At 46.1% G+C, this 27,992-nt stretch overlaps 1 protein-coding gene across 6 annotated transcripts; it reads right to left on the minus strand.

Annotated features, from left to right (window-relative positions):
* Window positions 1-1,051: 1,051 nt before the first annotated feature.
* Window positions 1,052-27,932, minus strand: IDS (iduronate 2-sulfatase). 6 transcript variants are annotated; one of them, XM_030807505.1, is made up of 10 exons: window positions 27,281-27,923; window positions 26,407-26,543; window positions 25,562-25,739; window positions 23,352-23,440; window positions 20,523-20,723; window positions 18,770-18,940; window positions 12,579-12,705; window positions 9,183-9,356; window positions 5,295-5,477; window positions 1,052-1,800 (listed from the first exon to the last, which is right to left on the minus strand). In XM_030807505.1, exons 1-10 carry the CDS (start codon window positions 27,381-27,383, stop codon window positions 1,709-1,711), a joined length of 1,455 nt encoding a protein of 484 aa, XP_030663365.1. In that variant the 5' UTR covers window positions 27,384-27,923; the 3' UTR covers window positions 1,052-1,708. The 6 variants fall into 6 exon arrangements, with proteins under 6 accessions (XP_030663365.1, XP_030663367.1, XP_030663368.1 ...); XM_030807507.1 differs by having other exon boundaries at window positions 1,712-1,800; window positions 5,295-5,473; window positions 27,281-27,928; XM_030807508.1 differs by lacking the exon at window positions 1,052-1,800 and adding an exon at window positions 26,646-26,740 and having other exon boundaries at window positions 4,088-5,477; window positions 27,281-27,368.
* Window positions 27,933-27,992: the final 60 nt, after the last annotated feature.

Consider the following 27,992-nt stretch of genomic DNA (forward strand, 5'->3'; position numbering starts at 1 on the left):
ACACCAACAGGAGCTTTCAGTAACATGTGGAAAGGCAAGGCCCAAGAGCAGTGAGGGCTCTTGGCCATTATGGCCAAACGATGGGTGATGTGAAGGCATCAATTAATGACAGTCCTCTCTGCTTGAAGTTGTCATGTGCAGAAGAGAGAAACTGTCCTGGAGTACCAGGGGACCACTGAGTGCAGTGGGGCTGATGGCAGGTTCCACCACAACGGGCTATCCCTAAGGCCCCAAGGGACACCCCGGCTTCTACTTTAATCCCAGATCCCAGGCCAGAATTCAAGAGATTCCTCTGAAGAGCTATAACCTGCAGGATGGACTTGGGAAAGGAAAAGGGGCTGAGCCTCTATTTGGGAGTTTATACCCAAAGCCCTTCACACAGTGAGGTATGGACAGCTTGGGAACCTGACAGGCGGCAAAAGATTGGGCAGAGAGGGAAGAGTCAGTTTCCCTCTGTAGCTAGGGTGAGGCTGCTCCAGAGTCACTTGGTTACTTCCCAGCACAAACCCCAACATCTTCAGTGATTAAAGATTAATGTAGGTTGGATGTACACCCAAAACAATTAAGAGCAGGGACTCAAACAGATATTTGTACATCCTGGCTGACAGCAACATTATTGCAATAGCCGAAAGGTAGAAATGACCCAAGTGGTCATTGGTGGATGAATGCATAAGCAGAATGTGGTACATACATTTCAGTCCAAAAAAAAAAAAAATGAAGCAGGGCTGTGCAGCCATTACAGCTGTTAACCAAGAACTGTCAATGACATAAAAAACCAAGCTAACATTGTGTTAGATCAAAAAAACAAGATATAGATTATATGTGGTAGACTGCATCTACGTAAAGCTAAATATGTCCACACCTGCATATATGTCTTTAGGCAGGTAAAAGAGTGAAGGGAAATATACAAATGTCAGCAGTGGGTATGTCTCAAATGGTGGGCTTCTTTTCATCTCCAGTTTTCACATGTTCCAGATTTTATGCAATGAGCATATATTACTCTGATAATGGGGTGGAGAGACACAGTAAGCATAAAACCAAACCACGAACAATGCAAAGGAAAGTGAATATTTATTCAATCTCCAGACTGGGGAGGGGTCTGTGTGTTTAACAGGAAAAGATACAGAAAAAAACTATCACACAGGAAAAGATAAATCTGTTTGATTATTTTAAAAGGTGAAACCCATAACCAAAATTTAAAGGCAAATTCACACAAGTGGAAATACAAATGCCCAACTACCGTACAAAGAGAACCATGATCAAGGTCACTAACAAGCAAAGAATTTTAAGGTTTTTTTTTTTTTTTTTTTTTTTTCTTTTGAGACGGAGTCTTGCTCTGTCACCCAAGCTAGAGTGCAGTGGCCGCGATCTTGGCTCACTGCAACCTCCGCCTCCCGGGTTCAAGCAATTCTCTGCCTCAACCTCCCAAGTAGCTGGGATTACAGGCGCCCACCACCACGCCCGGCTAATTTTTGTATTTTTAGTAGAGATGGGATTTCACCATCTTGGCCAGGCTAGTCTTGAACTCCTGACCTCGTGATCCACCCACCTCCGCCTCCCAAAGTGCTGGGATTACAGGCGTGAGCCACCGCGCCCAGCAAGAATTCAAAGTTAAAACAGGTTACCACTTTCACCTATTACCATCAGGTTGCTTATTTTTGTTTTATGTTTTTTATTTGTATGCATGTTTACTTTATGTTTCAGTTTACTACTCCCTAAGGCAGCAAGAGAGCAGGAAGAGAAGCAAAATAGAGATGTTTTTGACAACTCGGCACTGAGAGACTATCCTAAGGGAATAATCTGAAATACATAAAAACATTTTATTCACAAAATTGGTCATCACAGCATTATTTACAATACTGAAAATCTGGAAATAACCTAAATTTCTAACAATTGAAAGAAGGTTAAGTAAATTATAAGACTACACAATAAAATATATTACCAGCAATATAAAGTATCTTTGTGAAAATCTATAATAACCACACATAATACTTAGTAAAAAAGAACATAAATTGCATGATAAAGAACACGATATGATCAGAACAATGCAAAAAATTCACACCCCCAAAAGGACAAGATATTATATGGCAATTTTGTGGTAAAATATTCATGTATTTGTGCATTTCTAATTTTTCCATAACTGACACATCAATTTTATAATTAGGAAAAAAATACCTCTTTAAAGTAAAGCGAACACAAGATTCTAGAGAGTCACAAAAACGTCAGCCTCCTTCAGGAGTGGGGGGAGCTTGGTAGTGAAAAATGGTCATGAATGAATGGGTGGAGAGAGGGAGGGGACAGCCTAGTAGGAGGGAGGTAGGGATAGGCAAGGGAAAGGTGGGGACCAGTAGTCACACTGGTCAGCCAAGGAAAGGGGCATTGTGGAGTCAGGGAAGACTCTGACTGCTCAACAGAGGTCTGTCTAGACCCAGTAGTAGGCACTGACGGTGTTATCAAAGGACAGGATCAAAGAGAGATTTTAGGAAGACACGTGGATTATCTCAGGGACAGGGGAGGAAAGAGGAGGGGTGGGTGATCTACTTGGAAAGAAAGGCAGAAGGACTGAGAAGATGGCAATGGGAGTGGGGAGGAAGGGGCTGATTGCCTTTGTGACCTCACTACCAAACATACTTTGCTCACCTCCAGGTAAGTCTTTGTGGGGCAAATGCAGGATAAAGAAACAGCTCATAAGAGGAACTTGCCAACATCCAACAAATTCAGTCAAAACCACAGAAAATCTAGGAGTCTCCAAAGAAAATCACAATCTCGCTGTGTCGCCGAGGCTGGAGTACAATGGCACGATCTTCGTTCACTGAAACCTCCGTCTCCTGGTTCAAGTGATTCTTGTGCCTTGGCCTCCCAAGAAGCTGGGATTACAGGCATGCACCACCACACCTGGCTAACTTTTATATTTTTAGTAGAGACGGGGTTTCACCACGTTGGCCAGGCTGGTCTTGAACTCCTAACCGCAAGTGACCCACCTGCCTTGGCCTCCCAAAGTGCTGGGATTACAGGCGTGAACCACCACATCCAGCCTCTAACACACTGGGTTTTAACAAGCCCCTCAAGTAGTTCTGATGCTCCCTCATGTTTGTGAGCCACTGAATGAGAGCCATTCAAAATGTCTAGAATCACTAGTTCTGCTGTCAGCTAAACCATATGAAAGAACCCCTGCTCAAGTGAAATAGAGATTTCTACAAATAAAGTGCCTGGAGGACCACTAATAAGTTATGTCCAGCTTAGTGCGGTTGGGGAAGGGTTATATGAAGCAACAAAGATATGGTTTCTCTAAGCCAAGTCAAGGTAAAGAACTGTGGGGTAGGCGATAAAGCCAAATGCACTGAACTAAGTCATAAGGAATTTACAGGCTGTATTGTAAAAGCCACAGTGAACATGATGATAGCAACAACGAGGATGAAGAACAGCGAAGAAAAAGCTGAGGGAAACCATCGATCAAAGAAAGCCGAGGCTCAAAAGAGAGACGAGCTTCAGGATCAGGAGATGAACAGAGCCCTTCAGTCACAAAGAAGTCGTTGTTGCCAGAACAGTCAGTCACTTAACTGCTTAGAAGATCACCGTGTTACCATATATACCTCTATTGTAGGCTAATTAATTTTAAAAATATCCAAAATTTACTGATTTTAATATAATATCTTGTCATTTTTGGTAACAATACACTGCAGTAACTTAATGTAGTTTGCTGTATTTTGTTTCACAAACATTTACCTTGAAACGCTGGAGACTTTGTAAAGAGAAAATTACTAAAAATTACTCCTTCACTACTGGACAGTAGACATTTAATATTTATTTAGAAAGCTATTGACACTTCTGATGACTACTGATAACTGATAAGATTCAACATGTTATAAATATGAGTTGTAAATATTCCATCCCTTTTGAGATTATATACACTAAGCTTTTTACTACCACTGGCCTTTATGGATACTTTCATATTTAGAGAATATAGAACTACATTCTGGGAGATTGACAATGACCTAACATTACACTAATGAAAAGTCTTCACAGTCCTCAAAACAATTTAGAATTTAATGTTTTCTTTAATTAGCAATTAAAATGGAATATTTTCTGCCTTCTGAATAAACATATGTCTGCAACCAACCATCCCCAAAGAAGGATACTAATATATTTTGAGTGATTCAATCCACCCATGGATATAGTTACATCTTTAAATGTTTTCCAGTATGAACAACAGTCTTTTAATAGATGGCCATTGAGTTCAAGGGTCATATTATTTGCTAACAAATTATATTTGGGCCAGAAAGTATCTGAAAAAAGTTTAATCAAATTTCCTACACATCTCATATCTCTAGTTTATTGAGCATTATTTATTATTTGATGTAAAAATTCGACATTAATTACTTCATACATATTTTATCTTGAGATTTTGGAATCCCATGGTCTTAGAAACAAAAATAAAAGATAGACTTTAAGACACTGGTTTCTGCTTTTTTTTTAACTTTAGATTTGAAAAAGAAACATGGATTACATGTTAACATAATATTTTGAATATATAGGGCTACATAAGATATATTATTAAATTATAAACAAAATAATCAGGAACTTAGTGTGGTGCCTAGTTTGATATGTGGTTACTTTTTGAAATGCACTAAATTCCACAAATAACGAAAGTACTCCTTGTGTATAATGTTATGTTTGGTTATTATGTATGGTCTTCGTATCCAAAGGTATGACATAATTTGAGTTTGTTTGCTTTCTATTTATTCAGTAAATAAGCTGTAACTGTTTCAAAAAGAGGGAAATTAAAAAAAAACTGGTCCAATTACCAATTATAAATTAATAAAGACTAAACAAAAGGGTTTGGCTGTTACATATTCTCAGGCCAAATTGTTGATGCATGTTTGGATTAACTAGCCCTCAGGCTGCTTCCAATATTATGGGTAATCACAAAACAACCAGCTCTAACTCCTCCTCTCACCAGCTGGAAGGGAGCACATTACATTTGCCATCCATGGTTGGCAAAACTCAAGGCATCAACAACTGGAAAAGATCTCCACCTTGGGAATCATTATACATATTGTGATCCTGCAATGGGTCAGAATCTACAAAATACAGTTCCCCTGCATGGATGTCAGAAAAGTTAGCCAGAAATTCATCAGGACTGAAGCCAACCCACACAGTATACCTATAGTCTATGGTGCGTATGGAATAGCCCATGATCTTTATATCTTTTAAACTCGGCTTGTCAGAATTCCACTGAGGGATGTCTGCAGGCCGGGGATACTGGCTATAGGCAATCAGTTCACGGGGATTACCAGGGAGGTACGGATCCTCTTCCAAGTCACGGAATCGAAAATGCTTCAGAAGGTTCTTGCCTTCTCTGCACAGCTCAACGTGAAATGAAGGAACGGGGCAGCGAGGTGGAACCTGCAGTCCTGCAAGTCCAGCCAGCGTGGGAAAAAGAGACACAAGTTCCACAAGGTCCATGGATTGCCTGCCTGAAACAGGAAGCGACAGAGCAGAATGGGTTACATTATAAAAGCCTGCCACGGCCAGGCAGGAGCAGTAAAGGAACCTGTCTGGGCTCCATATGTTTTATTTTTTTAATTCACAACATTTATCTTTAGCAACAGACGTTTAGAAACACCACCTCAGCACCTCACCCTGTATTAATTACTCTCCAATCGAATAGCAGGATGCAAAATTAGGGTCCCAAGAGGCTGTTGGCACTTTTTAAAACAACCTGAATTTTGGAACCACCAATGTAATAACTGACTCAGACAAGGATCATCAATTAAGGCTAAAACCACTAGGTAAAAAAGTCCGTTGAGGAACAGGATATTCTGAGTCCCACAGGATCACCCCACACATTACTCCCTTCTAGATGTCTGCATTAGAGTTATCTTTGTATTTTATTATGGTCAAATACACACACCATAACATTTATCATCGTAACCACTTTTTAGTATACAGTTCAGTGGAATTAAGTACATTTACACTGTTGTGCCATTACCACCATCCATCTCCAGAACTCCTCTTAATTTCCACAACTGAAACTCTGTCCCCATTAAGTAACAACTCCCCTTTCTCCGTCTTCACCCAGCAACTGGAAACCACCATTCTACTTTCTATGTCTATGAACTGGACTACTCTAGATACCTCATAGGAGTCGGATCATACAGTATTTGTCCTTTTGTGACTGGCTTATTTCACTTAGCGTAATATCCTCAAGGTTCATCCATGATGTAGCATGTGTCAGTTTCCTTCCTTTTTAAGACTGAATAATATTCCATTGTATGGACAGACCACATTTTGTCTATTCTTCTGTCAAGAGACATCTGAATTGCTTCCACTTTCTGGTTACTGTGAATAGTGCTGCTATGAACATTAATGTACAACCTTTGATTGAATACCTGTTTTCAGCTCTGTGGATATATATACCTAGGAGTGGAACTTCTGGGCCATAGAGTAACTATGTTTAACTCTGAGGATCCACCAAATTATTTTCCACAGTGGCTGCACCATTTTACATTCTTACCAGCAATGCACAAGTGTTCCAATTTTTCCATATAATCACTAACACTCTTAACACTTGTTTCTTTTTTTTTTTTTTTTTTTTTAAGACAGAGTCTAGCTCTGTCTCCAGGATGGAGTTCAGTGGCACAATCTTGGCTCACTGCAACCTCCGTCTCCCAGGTTCAAGTGATTCTCCTGCCTCAGCCTCCCGAGTAGCTGGGATTACAGGCATGCACCGCCACGCCCAGCTAATTTTTGTATTTTTAGTAGAGATGGGGTTTCCCCTTGTTGGCCAGGATGGTCTTGATCTCCTGACCTCGTGATCCGCCCACCTTGGCCTCCCAAAGTGCTCGGATTACTGGCGTGAGCCACCACACCCAGCCTTTCATAGCTTTTTTTGTTGTTGTTTTTTATTAATAGCCATCCTAGTGGGTATGAAGTAGTATTTCATTGTGGTTCATCCATATTTAAAGTCTAAATACTGTACTTTATATTGATTCCTGTTAAAATTGAAATTGGATTTGCACTATCATTCTGGCCCTTCTGGATCTTTAAGACAGTGCTTTATCGTGCTTGATTTCATTTTCTAGACACTTGATTTTTAAGTAAAATAAAAAGAAAACAAGTAAAGAAAGTTGAAAAAGGTACCTTTACAATGGCAAGATCTGGCTGATGCTAGCTCTTTAACCGAGTGATCAAACTTACAATACTAGTAACACTGGCCATGAAGTGCCCCCACCATGTGACACAATGGGAGAATACAACAGCCCATGTAGCACATGTGTCAAAAATGTTACCCTGAATGTAGTCATGTGGAAACAATCCGACAAATCCAGGCTGTGGGACACTGTATAGGACAACTGGCCTGGATACTTATAAAAAGATGAGGTCAGGGAGATAATGGGGCCAGAACATGTAAGGCCACTGTGACGACTTTTACTCAGATCAAGAAGGGTACATAGGAGGCTCCCGTGCCGGGCTGTGACATGACTTGACTTAGGTTTGAATGGAATCACTGTGGCTGCCCTGAGGAGGAAAACCTCCAAGGGATCCAGGGCACAAGCATGGAGACCATTTAGCAAGCTGTTGCAGTTCTTCAGCACAAGACAGCGGCAGTCTGGTCCAAGACAGTGGCAGGCGAAGTGGTGGGAAGTGGTACACAGAGTCTGAATGGAGTGTGACAGGCTTTCTCATAGACTGAATATTGCATATGGAGTAAGAGAAAAACAGGGGTTGAGATTATTCCATGATTTTTTGGCATGAGTGACTATTCTCATTTCTTGAGGACAAGAAGAGTGTTGAAGGAAAAGCTGAAGACGAAAGATGTGAAGTCCAGCTTTGGATATGTTAGGCTGGCTAAGTGGGAAAGACTATTGGAAACAAAAGTCTGAAGTTCAGGGAAAAGACACAGCAAGAGATAAAATCTGGAAATAAACTGAAAGGCAGTGCAGTTACATCAATTTCTAAATTGCTGAACACTTCCCAACAAAAGTTTCAGAAAAGATGCTCAACCAATCAGAAGATCTTTCCCAGCAAACAAAGGGCTAAAATCATGCCTTGAAACTGTTTAACCTTTCTATCAATGACACGAAAGAAAACAGGGCATGCAGTGCACAAAAATCAAATGTGCAAAAAATTAAATTGGGTAGTATAAAGCAAGCTCAGAAAGATCCAGAAAGGCCCGAATGATGGTCCAGAACCAAGACAAATTTAAACAGGAATCAATATACGTACAAGACTTAGATGTTAAGGATGGATTAAACGCTTAAGTCCAGAAAGGGGGCAATCTGGTTTAGCATAGTTCATAGAAGAGGCACTCCAAAAAGAGCAAACATCATACATCATTTCAGAGACAGTGTACAACCTGTCTCTGAAATGCACTGGGCAGATCGAGTCAGGATAGAACTCACAAGAACCCACACAGGTTGCCCACACATCCAGGAGGGGTATCTGGTCCAACTGGTATTCTGGAAGTCCTTTCTCAAACTGAAACTTTTTGGAAGACAGGGACCAGGACAACCACGGGTCTAAACACTATCTTGTGACGAATGGTTGAAGGACTGGGGATTTCAGCCTAGAGAAGAGAAGATATTGATGGAGGGACAGGGTCGGGGGCATCAGTGCTGTTTTCAAAGCTTTGAAGGACTGGCACATGGAAGTCAAAGTAAACTTGCCCTTCACTGCTGGGGAGGGCAGAGTAGAATCACCTGGTAGATTTTACAGATCTAGTGGTTCACTAGATTGATGAGCTGTCAAAATGGAAAATGTACCCCCCACAAAAAAGGCTGAGTCCCTACCAAAAGGGTGCATCGAGGGAAAGGATTCTACTCATCTGTTACGGGGGCAGCCCCTTAGTCTAAGCTCTGGAGCAGGCTCTTGTAGACTGTACCACAGCCCTCCTCATCTTGGGGATGCACCTGTTCCTTTGTCCATCATCATCCCACAAGGCTCCTTGTGGACAGGGGCCATACTTGTCAATTCTGGTTCTGTCACTCTTTTCCCACCCAGAGTATGGGAGATGCTCAGGAAGCGTGTGCTGACCACAAAATGTTGAGAAGAAATTCCAACACAAGGCAGGAAGGGGGGAGTCTGTGGAACCCCCAAAGCCTATGAGTCAATAAAGTGGTTCACGTATAAACTAAAGGTGATCTTACTGTCAAGCAATATCATTTCAGCATATTTTATACCTGGCTCCATCAACTCTGAGGCGGAATCAAAAGGGTCGAGGTAAGGGAAAAGCTTCTCGCCTGCCTCCGGAAGTGAAGCCGTCCTTCCAGGAACATAGAACATCAGGGGAACATGGGTAGCAACATCAAAATTGCTGTATTTGGCCCATTCTCCATGTTCACCTAGAGCCCACCCTAGTTCATAAAAAGCACAGAATGACAGAAAATGAATAATCATCATACCACAGCTTGTTTATTTTAGATACCATTTCATTTCCTGTTGTAAAAACCAGAGGAAGTAGAAACTCATCACCTAGAAGAAAAAATATTCACTTGGAATTACCACAGAAAGGGTTATTTCAACTGAATGCTGCTTTACTCAAAATCAGGTATTTGTCCTCATGAGGAAACCTTTAAGAAAGAAAACATAATTAAATTCCCAAACTCAAATATCTTAACAAACTACTAGCAACATATACCTAACGTAGGGCTCTGTGGTGGTTCCCACACATGCATTCCTCCCCTGCTAAGACACGCTCATTCTCGACAGGGTGGGAACCCTGAAAGCTGTAGTGTTACCACTGCCCTGTCCTGTACCTACCTATCTTCTGACTCATGCTCTACGAGGTCAGGTTTTCAGTTTTGGGGTATGTGCCACCTAAAACTGAGCTGTGGAACTGCAGCACACTCGCCAAATTCAAAAAAGACAAGGACATCTTCATTGATTTTTAAGACATACCATAGATAGGGTAAACCAAAACCTCTCATTTCAGATCCTTAACCTCAATTAAAAACAACCCTTCATGTTGATTTAAAACATCCCTTGCAAAAGATGGTTTGAATATTCCAAGTTGGAAATACCCAGTCTTTTTAAGTTACAGCACCCTTTTTGATATAAAAAATGTGCATGACAGAAATTGTACAGTGAGTAGTGTTATAAAAATAACCAAACACACCAAAAGCTGCCACGGGTAAATTTGAGAAAGTGTTGAAATATACTGCACAACATGAGACCTTGCTGGCTGCGTCTAATAGATGACGCTGGGGCTGCAAATGGTGTCTCAGCCTTCCAGGGCCTGTGGTCTCCAGAACAGGGCTGAAACCTGTTCTGAGTTGACAGTGCTTTCCTAAGAAGACCCCAAGTTGAGAGGACCCTCTTACCCACTCATCAATAATCAAAGCAGACTTGGTGCCCATCAGAGATGCCCAATGATTCTGGTGAGCCCTTCCTCCCTCTGGCTGTCAGTACTGGGGAGTATGGTGGGAACTTTCAGATAGCTCACTGGAGCTCAGAAAGAGAGGGAGTTCCCCCTGACACCCACCCCAGTCAGTAAGCCCCGTGGCCTGAGGGGTATCCCCAATGCTCGACCTCTCTACTCTGTTGGGGAGGACGAGGCAGCCTTGACCCACGAGGGCTGATGAATGGGTAGGTTATCAGCAGGCTCCTAGGCCACCAGCTTAGAAGTCACATTGTCCCTTTTAGATTCAGTGTGGTGGGAATCTAAAAGGTCGAGGATCGAGAAGCCTGCAGGATGGCAAAGTGAGGGACCCCGGCAGTGGGACCTCAGGAATCCACTCCCGCAACTCTGACTGGGCTGCCCATAGAGGCCTTGAAGGTACAGCAGCCAGGCGCTCTGTGGCATTCTGAATACCGGCACACAGCCTTCGGCCTCGGAGAGCCATTGTGAGCTGCCCTGCACCAGGCAGAGGTGGCCCCCAGGCCAGGCACAGGGCCTGGCACATGGCACATGCTACAGAAATAGCTGTGGACCGCCTGACTGCAAGATCGCATTGAACATCTGGTGCCGGGCCTCAGCCTGTGCTGCTGCAGCCAGGAGCAAATACGGGGAAGTCTGGCTAAGGAGAACGCATGCCTGTGTGGGCCCCAAGGATCTATCTCGAGATCAGGAGGAACAAGCCCAATGACCTGGACAGGGAGCTCAGGAGGTTTCTGGCTCCTGCCCCAGAGGCCCAAGATGAGGACGTGGCAACACAGGGAGGCCCAGGGAATGATGAGCCCAGGGAGAAGTGGCCAGACCACCTGAGACACGTGTTAAAGTGCACTTTCCCATGCCCAGAACTGCGAGCTCCTGAGACCAGTTGCAGAAAACCAGCATGTTTTACTAGCTCCCAGGCGGTTCTGATGGAGGATGTCCCAGGAGGGGACTCTGAGATGGGCTATTTGTAATCTACGGCAGCTGCCTCACAACAAAGAGTGTGTTCGTGGAGAAGAGGAAACTGGGCACTGAGGGGTCAGAAGCAGATGGCAGATCATCAGGAATATGTGAAAAATTATGGCACCTCCATATATAATAAAATATTACAGACATTTCTAAGGGAAAAGGTAAGCTTCTGAGAAATGACACAGAGACTGTCTACGACATTAAGTGTACAAAACCAGGGAACGTTAACAGTACACACAGAACAAGCAATCACATCTTGTGACATACATGTTATAAACATACACATGTATAACATATATCCCTGTGTGCATATGTGCACAACTGATGGCTGGCAGATGGATCCCTAATCTGTTGGCACCTGTTAGCCCTGAGCAGGTAGGAGAAAAGGGCAGGATGTTCTGGCCCTGAATTATATGCTCTGTATCCTTTTTTCTTTTTACGATAAGCACATGTTATGATTTACTATTATCCTATTTCATATTTGATGATATGAAAGAATTATTTTCCTTTTTCTAAGTATAACAGTATTATGGTTATACTTCAAAAGAGGCAATATTTTTCAGAGATAGTGATCGGAAAATGGAACCATCTGGGATTTGCTTCAGAACAATTCAGAGATGGGGGAGTGGGTGAGGATGCGAGGAACAAGACTATGTGAGTGGGAAACGGGGGGAGCTGCTGTTTTATTCCCTGCTCTTGGAATGTTGAAGAATTTAAAAAATGCTTTTAAAAAGATAGTTTCATTTTTGGAAAAGTAGGAAACAGCCTTAGGAGGAGATAAAGACTTGAAAAGCCCAGGCTCTCGGCAGAGAAGACAGTGGGGATAGGGGTGGGAGGGCTGGAGCCAGGCATGAAGAGCTTGCTGGGCTCTGCCAGGATTGTTCTGGATCCTCTCCACCCAAACTAAAAGTCCTCCAACCCTCTAGGTTAAAAATGGGGGTTACAAGAGCTCTGCCACACAAATGGAGGGTTCCTGCTGCATTCACCAAGAAAAAAAAAAAACTTGCTACAAGACCCTCCCCGACCCACCCACACCTATCCGTCAAGCATCTAAGATAGAGGCCTCAGGACTAACAAGTTGATCATAAAAATGCCCCAGGATCCCACTTTTCTTGTGAACCACTGGTTCACAAAAGAGAACACACCCATGTTTATGTCAATGGCAATTTTGCAAAGCATGTTTCACAGGAAAGTTCAGATGTTTTGACTCACCAGGGAATTTCAAAATGCTTACCATGATCCGAGGTAAATGCAATGATGGTGCTGTTGGCCAGCTGAAGATCATCCAAAGCACTCAAGAGGCGGCCGACCTGTGTATCCAAATATGACACAGAGGCAAAGTAGCTCTGGCGGATTTTCCGCTGCAAATTAAAAAAAAAAAAATGAGAGTGACTGCAATTTAAATTGCCATGGCATACAGAGATAATGCTTGCCTGAGCATCTCTCCCAATCCCAAACCCTTAGTTGATGCCCTTAATGATTTTCTCAGCCAAAATGTAACACTCCTTTTCCTACCATCTGCATCACTTCACCCACAGAGTCACAGCAAAATCTGTAGGTCTACAAATAAGATACATTTCTAAGCAAATCAGATTTCACTTTAGGGCACAGATCACAGTGGATGAATGTGTCACCTACTGCTCCTTTCTGTCTCCCTCACATATTCTGATGGGTTCCAAGAGATGAACATGTACACAGAAACTGATCCTTCAGTCCCTTGAAACACAGGCCCACACATGCTCTGATAAAGGTCACAAAGATACAATTCAGCTCTGTTAATTTCCTGTGGCTGCCATAACAAAATATCACAAACTGGGTGGCTTAAAACAACAGAAATGTATTGTCTCCTAGCTCTGGAGGCTAAAAGTCCAAGATCAAGGTGTTGGGAGGGCCATTCTCTCCCCGAAGGCTCTAAGTAGAAGAATCTTGCCTCTCCCTAGCTGCTGGTGGTGGCTGTCAGTCCCTGGCATCCCTCAGCTTGCAGCTGTATCACTGTGTCTCCATCTTCATGTGTTCTTCCCGTGTCTCTCTCCCCTCTTCTTAAAGGACACCGATCATATTGGATTAGGGAGGGGCCCACCTTACTCCAATATGACCTGATCTTAACTAATTAAATCTGCAATAAACCTATTTCCAAATATGGTTACATTCTGCGGTACTGGGGGGTTGGGATGTCAACAGCCCTTTTCAAGGAAAAAAAATTCATAATTTAACACAGAACAGCAACCCTGACTGAGCCTTTCCCTCTGATCACTTTCTAACCCAACAGCAGATTACAACTGCATATCTTCATGGACTGTGGCCATTACGTGGAGCTCATTTCTAACAAACTGTCAGCAGGCAGGAGAAGAGCAAAGGAGATACCAGAGAGCAGCACGTCCTTCACAGCCCCTGAACCGAAGAGGGACTTTGGGAACAGCCAGATCATGCCCTGAAGTAAATGAGCCACCGGCCCCTCCTGGGCTGACTCTCATCCCCAACCTGGTTCACAAATGCTAAGGACAAAGATTAATCCTGCACCCCAAAGAGGGGTGAGAAGAGAGCCGTGACTTCTCAGACCAGCCCCTGACTTATCAGCTGGACCCACCAGCTTCTTCTCATCACTGCCAGGGTGAGGACAATCATGAGACTCACCCGTTCTCACTTGCAGTCAAGAGAAAAGATATACATCTAGCCTTCTAGCAGGATTATGCTGAACCCTGGCCTACTTATACTTTCTGGTAGATGAAGTCTTCAGTCTGAAACCTGTGGAACTTTGGTCCTCCTGGGGACGAAAGACACCTGTCAGGAGGGCTGTGTCCTATACAAAGGTATTCCCTCCTTCCTATGCTAGCCCCTGGATGTAAGGCAATAAGCAGACAAGGTCCTCACCCTTGATGAGCCACCCCATCCAGTGAGGACACAATCATGGAGACAAGAAAATGCTTAATTATCAGTGAGGCCTGCTGGGTCTGTCCTGCAGACCCTGGCCTATGGATGAAACGAGTACTCAGACACAGATATGCGGCATAAGAGCAGCTAGGTGACTGCCTGACTCTAGTGGCCAGAGAGCAGCCCCGAGAAGCTGGAGCTGCTGGCTTTTATTCAGTGCAGGCACAATGCCGAAAACCTGGAGCCAACCTGTAGGTAATTAACATTTATTGTTCCCCTTTCAGGGAACCTCACATGCACAGATGATCAAAGGTCAGTTCCTGGTCAACATAAGTAAACACGCCTGTTTAAGATAAATTCTCCCACACTCCCTTGTACCTACTCCTTGCCCTCTGCCTCAGGGTTATAGAACAGCTATTCTCCCCTGGGACTCTGCAGAACCTTCTGACCTTTCAGAAGGTTTGCATCCTTTCCCTGTAGTTTTTCCCACCACTCTGACCAATCCCCCACAGAGGCCCAGGGGTGACACAGGGGAATAAGCCCTCAAATCTGCCTGGGAGATTCAGGGAAGGCTTCACAGAGGAGTTAGAATTTGACAAGAAGCGCCTGCAGTCAGACAAATGGGGCTCAGATGCTCCAAGCAGGGGCTGCAGGGCACGGAACAGTGTGGAGTTGTGACAGAGCAGATTGCATTTCAGGCCAATGAAAGGCCCATGTGACTGGAGAATCAAATGGGAGGGCAGAGGAGTGATTGGAAAGTTAGGTCCGAGCCAGATAATATGGGCCTGGTGGGTCTATCCAGGGAGTGGAGACTCCGAGTTTTAGGCCAACGGAGTCACTGAGGTCTTTCAAGGCGAGAAATTGACATGATCTGGGCTGCAAGTTATTAAGAGTCCTGTTGCAACAGGACACAGACACAGATTCCAGAGGCTTTAGACAAAATGGTACTAGGACACTGCTGGGTACATAAGAGGTGCTCACCACACTTGCTGAATGAACAAAACAAAGCAAGGCCCACTGAAGCGGTCCAGAACAATGTACTGAAGGATCCAGAGGACTATGTGGATGTGAGAGGAATTCAGGGGCATCAAGTAGACATGGGGGCAGGGAGCAGAGGAGGAGGTGTTGAGGAACCCAAGGGTGACTCCGGGTTTCACATTCAGCTGGTGGCATTAATTTGCTGGCATGTGGGGGCAAGGGGCACAAGAGGAGGAGGAGGAAGGAGAAAAGGCAGGGCAGGGGTGGTGGCCTGACCACGTGGAAGCCTAGGGAGCTGAGGTCTCCAGGGTCATCTGCCTAGGAATAGCTCTCGCAGGCAGGTCAACACACATATCTGAAAATCAGGAGAGAGGCCTGGGCTGAAGTAGTTCTGGAGTCATCTGCCAAGGCTCAACTGAGCCCAGCAGGGGAAGAAGAGGCAGAAAGGATATAGTGGGGGGCCTGCGAAGTGGCACCTGAGTGGCAGACACAGAAAGGATTGGGAGGCCAACAGTCCCAGAAGGGGTGGAGCTGGCCAACAGTGAGGAAGTGACACAGAGCTCAAGGACCTACACAGATGGATTTTATTGGCCACCAAGGTCAATGCTGAGGTGAGAGTTTACTGGATTGGGGAGGTGGAAGCCTATGTAGAGGATGGTGAAGAACAAATGGACAATGAGGCCACAGACACAGCCAGAACAGCCCAGTGTGCACTAGCTCTGCCTTGGAGGTCAGGTGAAGGAGTGGAAAGCAGAAACAGGCAGGGGCAAGGGTGCTGGCACTTTTGCAGCTGGGAGGGATGAGAGTGGATGGAGAGACTGCAGGGAAGGTAGGTGAGAAGGAAGATCTTGCTCATTCTGCTTGCAGACATGGGAAGCAGGGACAGTGGTGGGGAGTCGAGGGAAGAGGCCTCGAGCCCAGAACATGCACACACAAAATTCCAGGTCTCAGTGACAGAGATTATTAACAGAGCCCATTCAGCAAGTACTCGCTAGGTGGCATCTGATCCTCTGAATGGCACATTAAGGACTCCAAGACTCAGAAAGGTTAATTAACTTGCCCAGAGTCACACAGCTGATAAGGGGCACAGCCAGGATGCGCACCCACATCCACTCTGTCCAATCCCCTACCTCTGGCTGTCCACCAGCTTCCATTTCTACAAGAGGAAAGGTGCTATCCACTGAGAAATGGGGCACAGGGGTGGCAAAGGCCTGGAGGGGAGCAGTAAAAGGGAGTAGAGAAGAGCTCATGCAAACAGAGCAGCTGCAGAGAACAAGTGAGGTGAGCTGAGCAGAGAGCTTGCCTGGGCTGCTGGGGCTGGAGGCGGGGCATCTGAGGGCCTCCCTGCTTCATGGGGGCGTGGATTTTCTCCAGCAGCTTTCAGGACTTGGACTAGAAAGCAGAGGGTGTGGCTGGACTGTCTGACGATAAAGGTACTGTAGGAGGGGCAAGGATAAATGGACAAGTATGGTGAGCTGAGCGGCTGGGAAGAACAGTAAGTCACCTGCCACCAGGCCTTAGCTATTTAGGGAAGCAACAAAGCCAACATGACCTGGACACAAGGGGGAGATAGAAATCCATACTCTAGCAATCCCCATGAGGTAGAGCAAGGGAGGTGCTAGGAGAAGAGGTTGTGGTCAGTGTGGTGACTCGGAAGGAGCAGGCAACAAACTCCTGAGTGTGGCCCCTGAGGTCACTGGCTCATGTGGAGCTGAGTTAGAGGGCTGGAGCTGAAGAGAGCCCAGAGCTGAGTCTCAAGGGTGCAGTGAGATGGGCTTGGATGCAGGCATCCAAAGCTGCAAGAGGACAGTGAGCAGGCCAGAGTTCAAGGGGAATACAGGGCTGGGACCAGCACGTGCATGCATCAGGGAGGCCCTCTGAGTCATGCTGTCCACTGTGTGTAAGGAGGGGACTAAGAGAACTTGAAGGAGATTGCTCCGTGCAGCCGACACGGTCCTAGACACTTCTATATGCTCTCTTTGGTTCTTGCTGAAAATCTCTAAAGTAGGTGTTATCATGGAAAAACTTTACCTACTTTGTTTCAGTTTTATAGAGAAGAAAACTCAGGGAGGCTCAGGGAGGTAACATGACTTGACAGAGGTTAGGCAGCTGGTATGAGGTAGAACATGAATTCGAACCCACACTGCTGGGAACCAACAGATCCAACCATGGGGCTTTGGAGTTACAGTCCCTGGGGATGAATCAGCTCCACCCAGCACTACTTTTGTGCTGTCAGACAAGTCAGCACACCTCTCATGCCTTGAGTTTCCTCACCTAGACAACAGAGAGCAGGTACCTCACTAAGTCCCCATGACGACTAAAGGCGATACCACACATGAATCAGCGCCCTTCCTGGCACACAGTCCATTTTGAAGGGTCATTTTAAGTGACCATCACTAATAAAGCATCCAGGTGTAGCCTCAGAGCCAGTTCAAGCCACTTCACCATCAGGAGCCCAGAAACACAAAATGAGAAAACAAACAGATGGATGCATTGCTTTCCAAACTCAGTGAAACCGGAATCAGCTAGATCTGAGGAATGTACACCTCTCACCAACCAAACTCTTGTTGTGCAAACTCAGGGGCCAAGAAAGTTTGGATAGCAAGGGATATCTGTATGTGGTGGTTTTGTTCTGTGTTTGTTTTAAACAATACTCTACAGCAGAGGCTCTCAAACTTCTGATGAATCGGAATCACCTGGTGTGCTTTTTTTTAAGAAATGTCGGTTGTCAAGTCAAGTTCCACCTCCAGCTTCCAATTGTGTAAATCTGAGTGGGCCAAGACTTTGCATTTCCAACAAGCCCTCCCAGAAATTCTAAGGCAGGTAGTCCAGGATGCACACTTTGAAAACACTGCCATCTTCCATCTGCTATAGCTTGCCTGCCACAGCATTCATGTGGTAAGAGAAGGGCAGGGTTCTGTGTGGAATATTTCAGAAAGAGCATTAGTCAATGTGTATTCTGCTCTCCAGGGAGAAAGAGTGATTGATGAGTCAGTGTGAGGATTCTAATTCTGTGGCTGCTCTGCCCCTAAATCATGGCAAAGGAATGCCAGACATCACAGCTGGATGGCACTGGCCAAGATGGTGGCCCAGTTCCCTCTGAACCAAGGTCCTGCTCACCAAGCCACCCCCTGAGAGTGAAGCTAGCCAGGATGGGCTTTCCCACAGAGGGAACCTGCAAGTACCAGCAAACCAAGCATTCTGGGCTGCTCAGGAGTTGCTCATCACTCTACAATTAATGAGCTGTCACCTAAATGAAACAGTATCCCCCTGGGTTAGGAATGGTCACCCAGGCTGGTTCCCCACCTCTGTGTCCACACATAACAAGTCACCAACTCTCTGGATATTCCCTTCTTTAGAAGGTAAGGCACTGGTTGGGAGAGTCCTGATCCATGCAACACTGCCTGTGTCCTAAATACCTATAGGACACCTCCACCCCAGCACTTTGCCCAATAACTCACACAAAGAAAGCTCTTAATAAGACATTATAGGTGGAGTTGTGTCTGAGAAAAGTGGTTTCACCTATGACACTATGTCATCAGTGTCCAATACATCCCCAAACTATGTCCTTGATACCTGAAAGTCCACAGGAATTGGGCCATACGGCACACTGATGTTTAAGGCTTGGACGTCTTCCCGTTGCCTGATGTCCATCCAGGGGTTGTAGGCCACAGGGGGTAGGCCATCAGGGACCTCGGGATCGGGGGCCAGGGTGATGTTCTCCAAGGGATACAACTTCTGAAATTCCTTGGGGGAAAACACAAAGCCACAAAGTTGTCACTCTTTTAGCAAAAGCACAAGGTTGTGGCTCTATTACTATCTATACTGCCTTTTCTCTAAGCCTGTGATGCATTTAAGTGATGGCTCACTAGCATTTCCCATGTGCTCGGCCCTGAACTGGAAGTCCAGCCTTAAGTTACTCTCATGAGATGCCAACAGCAATGAAATCACACGACTTCTGTTTCCTACAAACTGAGCAGCAACAGCTCTCTTCCTTCATACAAACAGATGCCCTTCTGTTCCTGTCCCCACCTCCTGCCTGGCTAGAAAAGTGTGGTAAGGTGTTGGGCTCCCAAAACCACCCTCAGGTTCAGTAATTCACTAGGGGAACTCATAGGATTCAGCATTTAGTCTCACTCACAGCTATGACATTACAGTGAAACACACTCAGCAAAGAAAAAAGGCACATGAGGCAAAGTCTAGAGGAAACTAGGCACGAGCTTCAAGTCCTCTTCCAGGGAAGTCACATAGGATACTCACTCCTCCCAGTAACGAGTCATGTGACAATACATGTGAAATGCTGCTAACTAGGGAAGCTCACTAAAGCCTCATTATCCAGTTTGTATTTGGGGCTGGTCAGGTAGGTACTAACTGTCTGGAACATATCAAAATTCAAGGCTCCCAGAAAAAAAAAAAACCCAGGGATTTATCAACCATAATGTTTGTCTAAACAGTTTAAGCATAGTAAGCCAATTCTGGGAATAGTGGGAACACTTCGGAAATCAAAGTTCCCAGATGCCAGCCAAGGGCTAGACTTATAAGCAGGCCTTTCAAAGAATCACAGCCAGGCCAGCTTTGTTAACTGTTTTCTGCAAAGAGGCAGGAGAGGTGAACCTCACAGCCTTCTTCTATCAAGGGGGCTGACAGCTCCTACTAGGAAGGCAAGATCCCCTGGGCCAATCAAAGCAAGGTACCTGCAGCATCAAAGAGCATACTGCTGGTCTCTACTCTCATTACATGTGAGGGGCATTCTCTGCAAAGTCAAAAGGATGGGATGCTCAGGCCCTCGTAAAACATGATAGGGAAAAATGGAAAAGGATTCTAAAACAGAAAAGACTACATGCTCTAAATGACATACAAGCAAGTATAGGATTTGAGGTTCCAAGAAGCAATGCAGTGCTTTGTGTTTAGATGATCTAACCTGACAGGCTCAGGGGGAACAGGCAGTTTTTAAAGAGAGCTTCACATTCCCTGGGGCTGTTTTGGAAGGGCCATCCCTTATTACAGGCTTTGGCAGCCAGCTCTGATTCACTTCTCTTTGGTGATCTCGCCATCCAACCCAACATCTGCTCAATAAGTTCAAGAAAAGGAAATCAAATCCTCCAGTGGAGGGAAGCAGAAAGCCAAGCATTTCTTACAAGATTCTTACATGTTCTTGGCCTTGACCTCCAAATCCCATCTTCACTCCACTGAGGACACTAGTGCCCATCAGGCACCCATGGTGCCTGGGGATGGCAGGATGGGGCCACCTTCCCTGTGCAAATCCCTCCCTCAACAAACAACACAGCTGTGGCAGCTGTGCTGGATCAGCCCTCAACCAGCTCTTCACCTTGGGGTATCTGAAGGGGATGTGTGGCTTATGATACCCAACGGCCAGGAAGAAAGGACTGGCTGACGTTTTCATCTTTTCCAACAACTGTATGGCTTGCTCAGTGCTCTGTTTGTCAGGCAAGGTGCCCTCGGGAACATCCAGCACATCCACAGGGCAAAGCAGGTTGGCATGGAGTTCTCCATCTGGCCCTCGACATGTCTTTCAAAACAAAATATATAACATCAGCTTTTTAAGTGGAGGAAATGGAAGCCATGAAGGCTACACACACAGATTTAATGTTCACATAATCAGCCCTTCATGTGTTAGTCATTCAGACTGAACAGAGACATCAGAAGTAGAACTAAGACAGAAAAGTGTTTCTTGTTTACCAGGCAGGGGCCAGAAATCCACTAGCACTTGGTTTCTTGCTACTAATACTCTTTCTCCAGATCATAACTAATTAAAAGAAACCCCGGTAGACTAATTATAAAAAAATCCATCTCTAATTCAACAATTAAAAAAATGCCAATTAAAAATGGGCAAAGGATTTGGATAGATAGTTCTCCAAAGATGATATACAAATGGCCAATTGAACACGGAAATGTGGCTAACATCATTAGTCATTAGGGAAATGCAAATCAAAACCACTTCACACCCAATAGGATGGTTATAATTTTTTAAGATGGAAAATAACAAGTGTTGACGAGGATGCAGAAAAATTAGAACCCTCTCACATTGCTGGTGGGAATGTAAAATAGTGCAGCCACTTTGAAAGCCAGTCTGGCAATTCCTCAGTTAAACATAGTTATTATACCCCCAAAAATTAAAAATATATGCCCATAAGAACACTTGTACAAAAATGTCGAAGGCAGCATTATTCCTAATAGTCAAAAGTAGAAACAACCCAAATATCCACCAAGTGATGAATTGATAAACAAAATGTGGTACAATAGACAATTATGTAGCCATAAAAAGGAATGAAAGGCTGGGTGCGGCGGCTCACACCTCTAATCCCAGCACTTTGGGAGGTGAGTGGATTGCCTGAGATCAGGAGTTAGAGACCAGTCTGGCCAACATGGTGAAACCCCGTCTCTACTAAAAATACAAACATTAGCTGGGTGTGGTGGTGGGCACCTGTAATCCCAGCTACTCGGAAGGCTGAGGCAGGAGAATCATCGCTTGAACCTGGGAGGTGGAGCCTGCAGTGAGCTGAGATTGCGCCATTGCACTCCAGCCTGGGTGACAAGAGTGAAACTCCATCTCAAAAAAAAAAAAAAAAAAAAAAAGGAATGAAGTACCAATTTATACTGTTATGTGGTTGAACCTCAAAAACATTATTCTAAGTGAAAGAAGCCAGAAACAAATGGCTACATAGTGTATGACTCTATTTATACCAAATGGACAAAATAGGCAAATCCATGGAGACCAAAAATAGTTCAGTTGTTGTCCCAGGCTGGGTGCTGAGACAAAATGAGGAACTACTGGTAATGGGTACAGGGTTTCTTTTGAGAGTGATAAAAATGGTCTAAGATCGATCTGGGTGATGGCTGCACAACTCTATGAGTATACTAAAAACCATTAAATTATATACTTTAAAACGGAGAGTTTTATGGTATATGAACTCTATTTTAATTAAAAAGTTAAAAAGAAAAAAAACCCATTTCAAATTTCAAAGACAGGCTAAGGCTTGTAAGTGACAGGGTCCCAATCAACTTGATAAGGTGACAGTCCATGGAATTTCCAGATCTTCAACTACACTAGGCACAGAATGAAACCTCCTGCTTTGTTTCCTAAAGTAGACACGCTGGCCGTGAGACCAAAGTTAGTTTTGACCATGATTTGTATATCACAAAGACCGAGGGGCTGTGTCAGCTGCTGCTCCATCTCAAAGAGTGTTGCCTTGTCACAGCCCTGCCTTGCTCACCCCACCCTTGGGCAGGACAGCCCAGCACCCGCCTCAGACCACTTGTTCACACGATTTGCAGCACTCGAGGGAGATTTTGTATTGTCAGACCCGCCACTTTGAGAAGAAATGGGTAGGGGGGCAGTTAGGGCAGGGACCTGGCATTCGTAAGTGAGGCCACTAAAAAGGAGCAAGATGGCTTCACGGAATTAAGATGGGATCTTCCCTATTCCAGCCACAAGCCAAAGGCCAGAGCTCCCAGTTTTCACTGTATTCTGAAATGGAAAGCTGTCAAGAATTTAGAACAATACCTTCCACCTCACTTCCAAATCCTCACCCTTCCCAACATGATGTTTACTGAAACCTCAGAGGTACATTTCATGTCTTAGTTCCCCAGCTGGTTTTCTGAGTTTCTTAAATGTGGGTTTTAGTTTCATTTATGCATTTGGGATTCCTCTAAACCAAGATTTTCTTTGTAGGTTGCTTTTTTTCATAATGCTCTAAAAATTTAAAACCCCTATCAGAGGTCTCAGCTGCTGAACGTACACATTAGGGTCTGAGACAGATACATGGCATGCCTTTCTCCCATTCTGGGCTGAGGCTCCCGGAACTCAGCCTCTTTTCTCCCTCCCATGTCTCAGCATCTCCTACAACTCTCAGTCTCATCCAGCGTGAGCACTGGGGAGCTATTCAATGAGTCTGACACGTTAGAGCCCAAGGTTTCAGAACAAGTAGCAGCCACCAGCTTCTAGAATGAAGCCACTGCTCCTGTCGGGCCTAATGCTGAAGATCCCAACACTTACTTGTGTCAAGACATTATCACAAATGAAACCCACAACTTCGTGGTATATAACCAGCTTCACAGAACATGCAGTATACCCAGTAGTTTATGTGACAAAGGAAAAAGTGGTTCCTCTTCAGAAATGTCCCTTTCACAGCCTTACCTTAGTGTTTTCATACTTCTCAGAGGAAGGATGATAAGGTGGAAAAGACCAGCTATATGGAGAATCATCGGTATGGTTAGAAGATATCCCTTGGAAAAAAAAAGGTGGTTAAAACATGATGAGTCTTTCAAAACCCCACTCCCCATAATTAAAACTCTGTCAACAAACGGGCAAGCGGAACCTCCCTTCTTTGGGGCTGTTTCCTCATCTGCAAAAGTCCCCTCTAAAGCCAAACTCTCTAGTTTCTATTTGAGAACTAAGCATCTGACTTCCTGGTCCCTAAGCCCTGATGATTTGTGCTAGGCTCTGTGGAAGGGACCCACAAGGACAAGATCAGTCAGCTCCTTAGAGCCCATGTGGAAACCTATCTCTCACCCTATGAAGGAGGCAGCAGAGGCATCAGCACCACCAGGGAGCCGATGAGGGCAGGAGAGGGAGACTCAGGGAAGGTATGTGCCTTACCTGATGTTAACCAGATATTAGATGAGGGAGCCAGGACTCAAAACCATGTTTTAGAACTCCAAGTTCAAGGGCTCATTCATGAAGCAGAAACCCACCCTTAAGCTTAGCAGTTTATAGTTTATTTGTGAAGACAATATAACAGCAGTGGAAACTAAGGAAGGACTGCCAGCTTTCAAAGCATCGAAGTGCCAAGTGGGGGATCCTCCAAGCACAGAGGTTATTGTGAGTCAGGTGAGGACTGGCAGGGAGGACTTCTAGGAGCCAGTGAGGCCTGTGAGGTATCTGAAGGGAAGTGCTGCCTATAGTGGTTAGCCGGGAGTGGAGGGGATCACAGGCAGAACCTCGTGAGAAAGCATCAGCAGCAGTCACACAGTGGGACTCCAACAGGGAGCACCAGAAGAGGCAGGAATGGAGAGAAAGAGGGCAGCGGGTGGAGGGCCTATGAAGACAGCAAGCACTGTGGAAAGAGCACACAGGAGGCCAACAACCACAGGTCCAAATCCTGATGCTGCCTCTTAGCATCCTTGCAACTTCTGGCAAGCTACTTGACTCCCATGAGCCTCCATGTCTTCCTTGGGAAATGATGATGATGATGATAAAAACCCACCTTGCTTGCTGTTGGGAGGATTAAAGGAGTGGCCAGCATGGTAAACGGTACATACCTGGCACTCAGTGGTGGCTACTGTCATCTTGAAGCAGGCCCAATGCTAACAAAAAAAGATCTTGAGAACAAAGACTCAGCTGAAAAATGTGTTCCCACAAGGGCTGCAGGGAAAGGTTTATTCTCTGGGAAGGACATGGCGCTTAGAGCCTGATGCCAAAATCGAATCATCAGGAGGGAGGAGGTCAAGCAACATCACTCAGTCTTTGCCTGGTTTCCTCTCCCAAAGCACAATCTCCTCCCTCTGCTGTTTCCTCCTCTCTCCAAAATCAGCACTTCCCTCCAGCTGCATTTGGGCAAGGGGTGTGGTAATGAGAACACCAAGCTGGTGTAACCACTGAGCAAAGGGAAAGAGACTGAAAACATTCGTCATTCCCAAATGATAAGCATTATTGTCCCTATGGTGCTCTTGTCTTCCAATACTTCTTTCTCCATTTTTTTCTCAAATACTCATGCATTACTTCTATAAATAAAAAGTTTTAAAGTTTGTTTGCTTTTCACCATCCCCATATTGACATTAAAGAAAGCCAGTTTATCAGGCAGCATTTGAGGTGAGGAATGTCCGTCTCTGGGACCCTGTAGGTCCTGGGTACCAGATTACACTCATCTTTCTGACCTAATTCACAGAGTAGATAGCAGCCCCCACCTAAGCACAGCCCCCTCACTGGGCAATAAGTCCGCAACAGCAATGCTGGCCACATGGGAGGCCCTCAGGTATCCTCACCCCACTCCTAGGTTTACTGACAGGTACCCTGCAGGGAATTGGGGGGGGGCCCAAGCTGGACTCCACCCAACACTGCCACCTCCCCAGCCTATGTCCTCCCTACCACCCGAGGAGCTGAAGGACCCAACAGCACACCCTCAGTGGTTTCTGAAAGGAAGCAAAGCTCTTTCTACCCTTTTTCACTTTGGGTGACAACATGTAGCTGGGTTGACAAGTCGGTTTTTTAGAAAGGAAGCACTGAATAGCAAGGGACTCGCTCAGCCAGAAGAGGGCTCTGCAAAGACAGCCCCATCCCCAGGATGGGAATGCTGGATTCAGACACCACAAACCAAGAGAACCCAGACTCTGGACATGGAGCATTACCAGGGTGAAAGACTTTTCCCACCGACATGGTCACATAGCCATTCTCCTTGAAGTACTGGGGGATGGTGGAGAAGTTTCCAGCATGCACCCTCCAGTAGGAGTTGAAGTCGTACAGGCGGGTGGTGTCAGGTCTCCTGCCAGTGAGGAAAGAAACGCGGCTCGGGGCGCACACTGCCTGCTGTTAGGGAGCAGAAGCAGAGGTAAGCATCGTCACAGTAAAACATGTCTGCCATCTCTTAGGTAACCAAGCAACCGCCCTCCTGAGGCCCCTAGCAAACAGCTGCATGGTAGCTGAGTCATGCAGAGCTCAAACCAGACACTGGGATTTGGGTGTCACCTAGGCAACAGACTGCTTCCGGGAGAGAAAAGGGAAGCAATCAGCCCCTGAAACCAGCAGATGCTTATCTCCTCCTACACAATGGCCTCCCCAGGCACACAGTGCGGCCAGTGTTGCTGGGGGCAGAGCCATGAGGAGGTTCAGGGAGCAGAGCCACCCTGGCTGGCTCTCATCTGAGGCCCAGTCTGCAGACCTGTGGGTGCCCTTCTGCAGCACCCCTTCCTTCTGAGCACCAGGCAAGCCCCCGTTCTGGGAGAAAGCTGGCCAGGGCTGCCGTGAGTACATCAGGGCTGGGGCGCACCTTCCACCCAAGGAGAAGGCCACCCTTGAAGGTCAAGCTTTCCCGTCAGTGGAAAACCAGATTTTCTCCACTACCATTTTCCAGACTATGCTTCCCTCTAACAAGATGTCCCGCACAATCTGCGCCATCTGACAATAGCTGAAGCTCCCCGCCCCCAACCCTCAGTGCACGAAGCACACACCCACAGCTAGAGGTTCCCAGACATACCTGCGCAAAGGCATTCTGGAAGAGGAGGCTGTGGGATGCCAGTTGGTCAATATTTGGGGACCTCACCAGCTTATCCCCATAACAGCCCAGGGAGGGGCGCAGGTCATCCACGATGATGAGAAGAACGTTCAGAGCATCTACAAAGGAGGGAGGCTTTGGTGAGGTAACCTGCACTGACACTGAACCCTCCCTCATGGTAGGTGCTAGGTTACTAAGAGGCCCAAGGCTGGACCCTGCACCTTAACAGCCCAGCCAGGGAGGGGGCTGTGCCTCAGCAAGGGAGGGAGTGGGGCTCGAGGAGGAAGCCTGAGTCCTGGGTGGCAGGGTCTCCAACCTGGGTGAGGAAGCGAGATAGTAAGTGAAAGATGGTGGAAAGGAAAGATGAATTTAGGAAAAAAAGAGAATTATGTATACAGGGAAGGACAGATGGTTGGATGGAGGAAGGTAGGGAGGAAAAGATGAATAGCTGAAGGGAAGAAAGGATGGAGAGAAGGAGGGAAGGAGAGAGAAAAATATGAATGGATAGAAGGTAAAAGGGACGGATGGACTAACGGAGGGAGGAAAGGAGGGGGGAAGATGGATGGATAGAGATGGGAAAGATGGGGAGGAAGAGGAAGGGAAGCAGGGAGGGATAGGAAGAGGATGGATGGATAGATGGAAGGAGGGAAGGGATGAAGGGAGGGTAGGAAGGAGTAAAAAATGGAGGGAAGGAACGAATGATGGATGGATGAAAGAAGGAATGGTAGGAGAGATGGGGGGTAAAAAGAATGGATATAAACAAAGAAGGAAGGGAGGAGAGGAGAGGAGAGGAGAGGAGAGGAGAGGAGAGGAGAGGAGAGGAGAGATGAGATGGCAGGCAGGGTGTGGGCGGCACCTGTGGTCGAGTTGGCCTGCGTTTCGGATCCGAGGGCGACGCAGACGGAGCTCAGAACCACACCGAGCCAGAGAAGGCCTTGGCCGGTCCGGGGCGGCGACATTTCGGCTTCGACGCGGCCGCTCCGGAGCGGCGGGGACAGGCTGCAGCAGGTGGCGCAGTTAGCAGCAGCCGCCGCCGCCGCCGCCACAGAGGCCTCCTGGTCAGAAACCCATGAAGGCTGCGCGACACAGCCACCGCCCGGGCCCGCAGGCCCGGGCGCTGGCCGCAGCGCGAGTGCGTCTGTGCGACTCTTCCCTGCGTCCCTCCCCTCGGGGGCGGGTTCTAGAGGTGCGCGTCATCCTGCGGCAATAGGCGTGGCCGAGAGACAGGCGCAGAGCGGGGGCGGGGCAGCTGCTTTGCAAGCTTCGCAGACCCAGCGGCCCGCAGGCCCCTAGGTGTAGAACTGCTAGGGGTATTGCGATTCAACCACTGCCCGTAACAACTAGCAGTGACCCGTCTTTTTGCCTTTGCTCGTGCTGTGCCTTTCACCTGGAAGCCCTGCCCTTCCTTCTTATCTTTATAAAAGACACACTTCTTGTAATCCAGCCTCAATGCCATTCTCCATCCATGAGGCCTTTTGGGAAAGTCCCTTCCTCCATCTAAAAGGACTCTCTTTCCTATTCATTTCTTCAACTAATTCTTATTAAGTATCGCAAATATGTATACCAGG

Source organism: Nomascus leucogenys, chromosome X, assembly GCF_006542625.1.
Source record: "Nomascus leucogenys isolate Asia chromosome X, Asia_NLE_v1, whole genome shotgun sequence".
In the NCBI taxonomy this organism is placed as follows: domain Eukaryota; kingdom Metazoa; phylum Chordata; class Mammalia; order Primates; family Hylobatidae; genus Nomascus; species Nomascus leucogenys.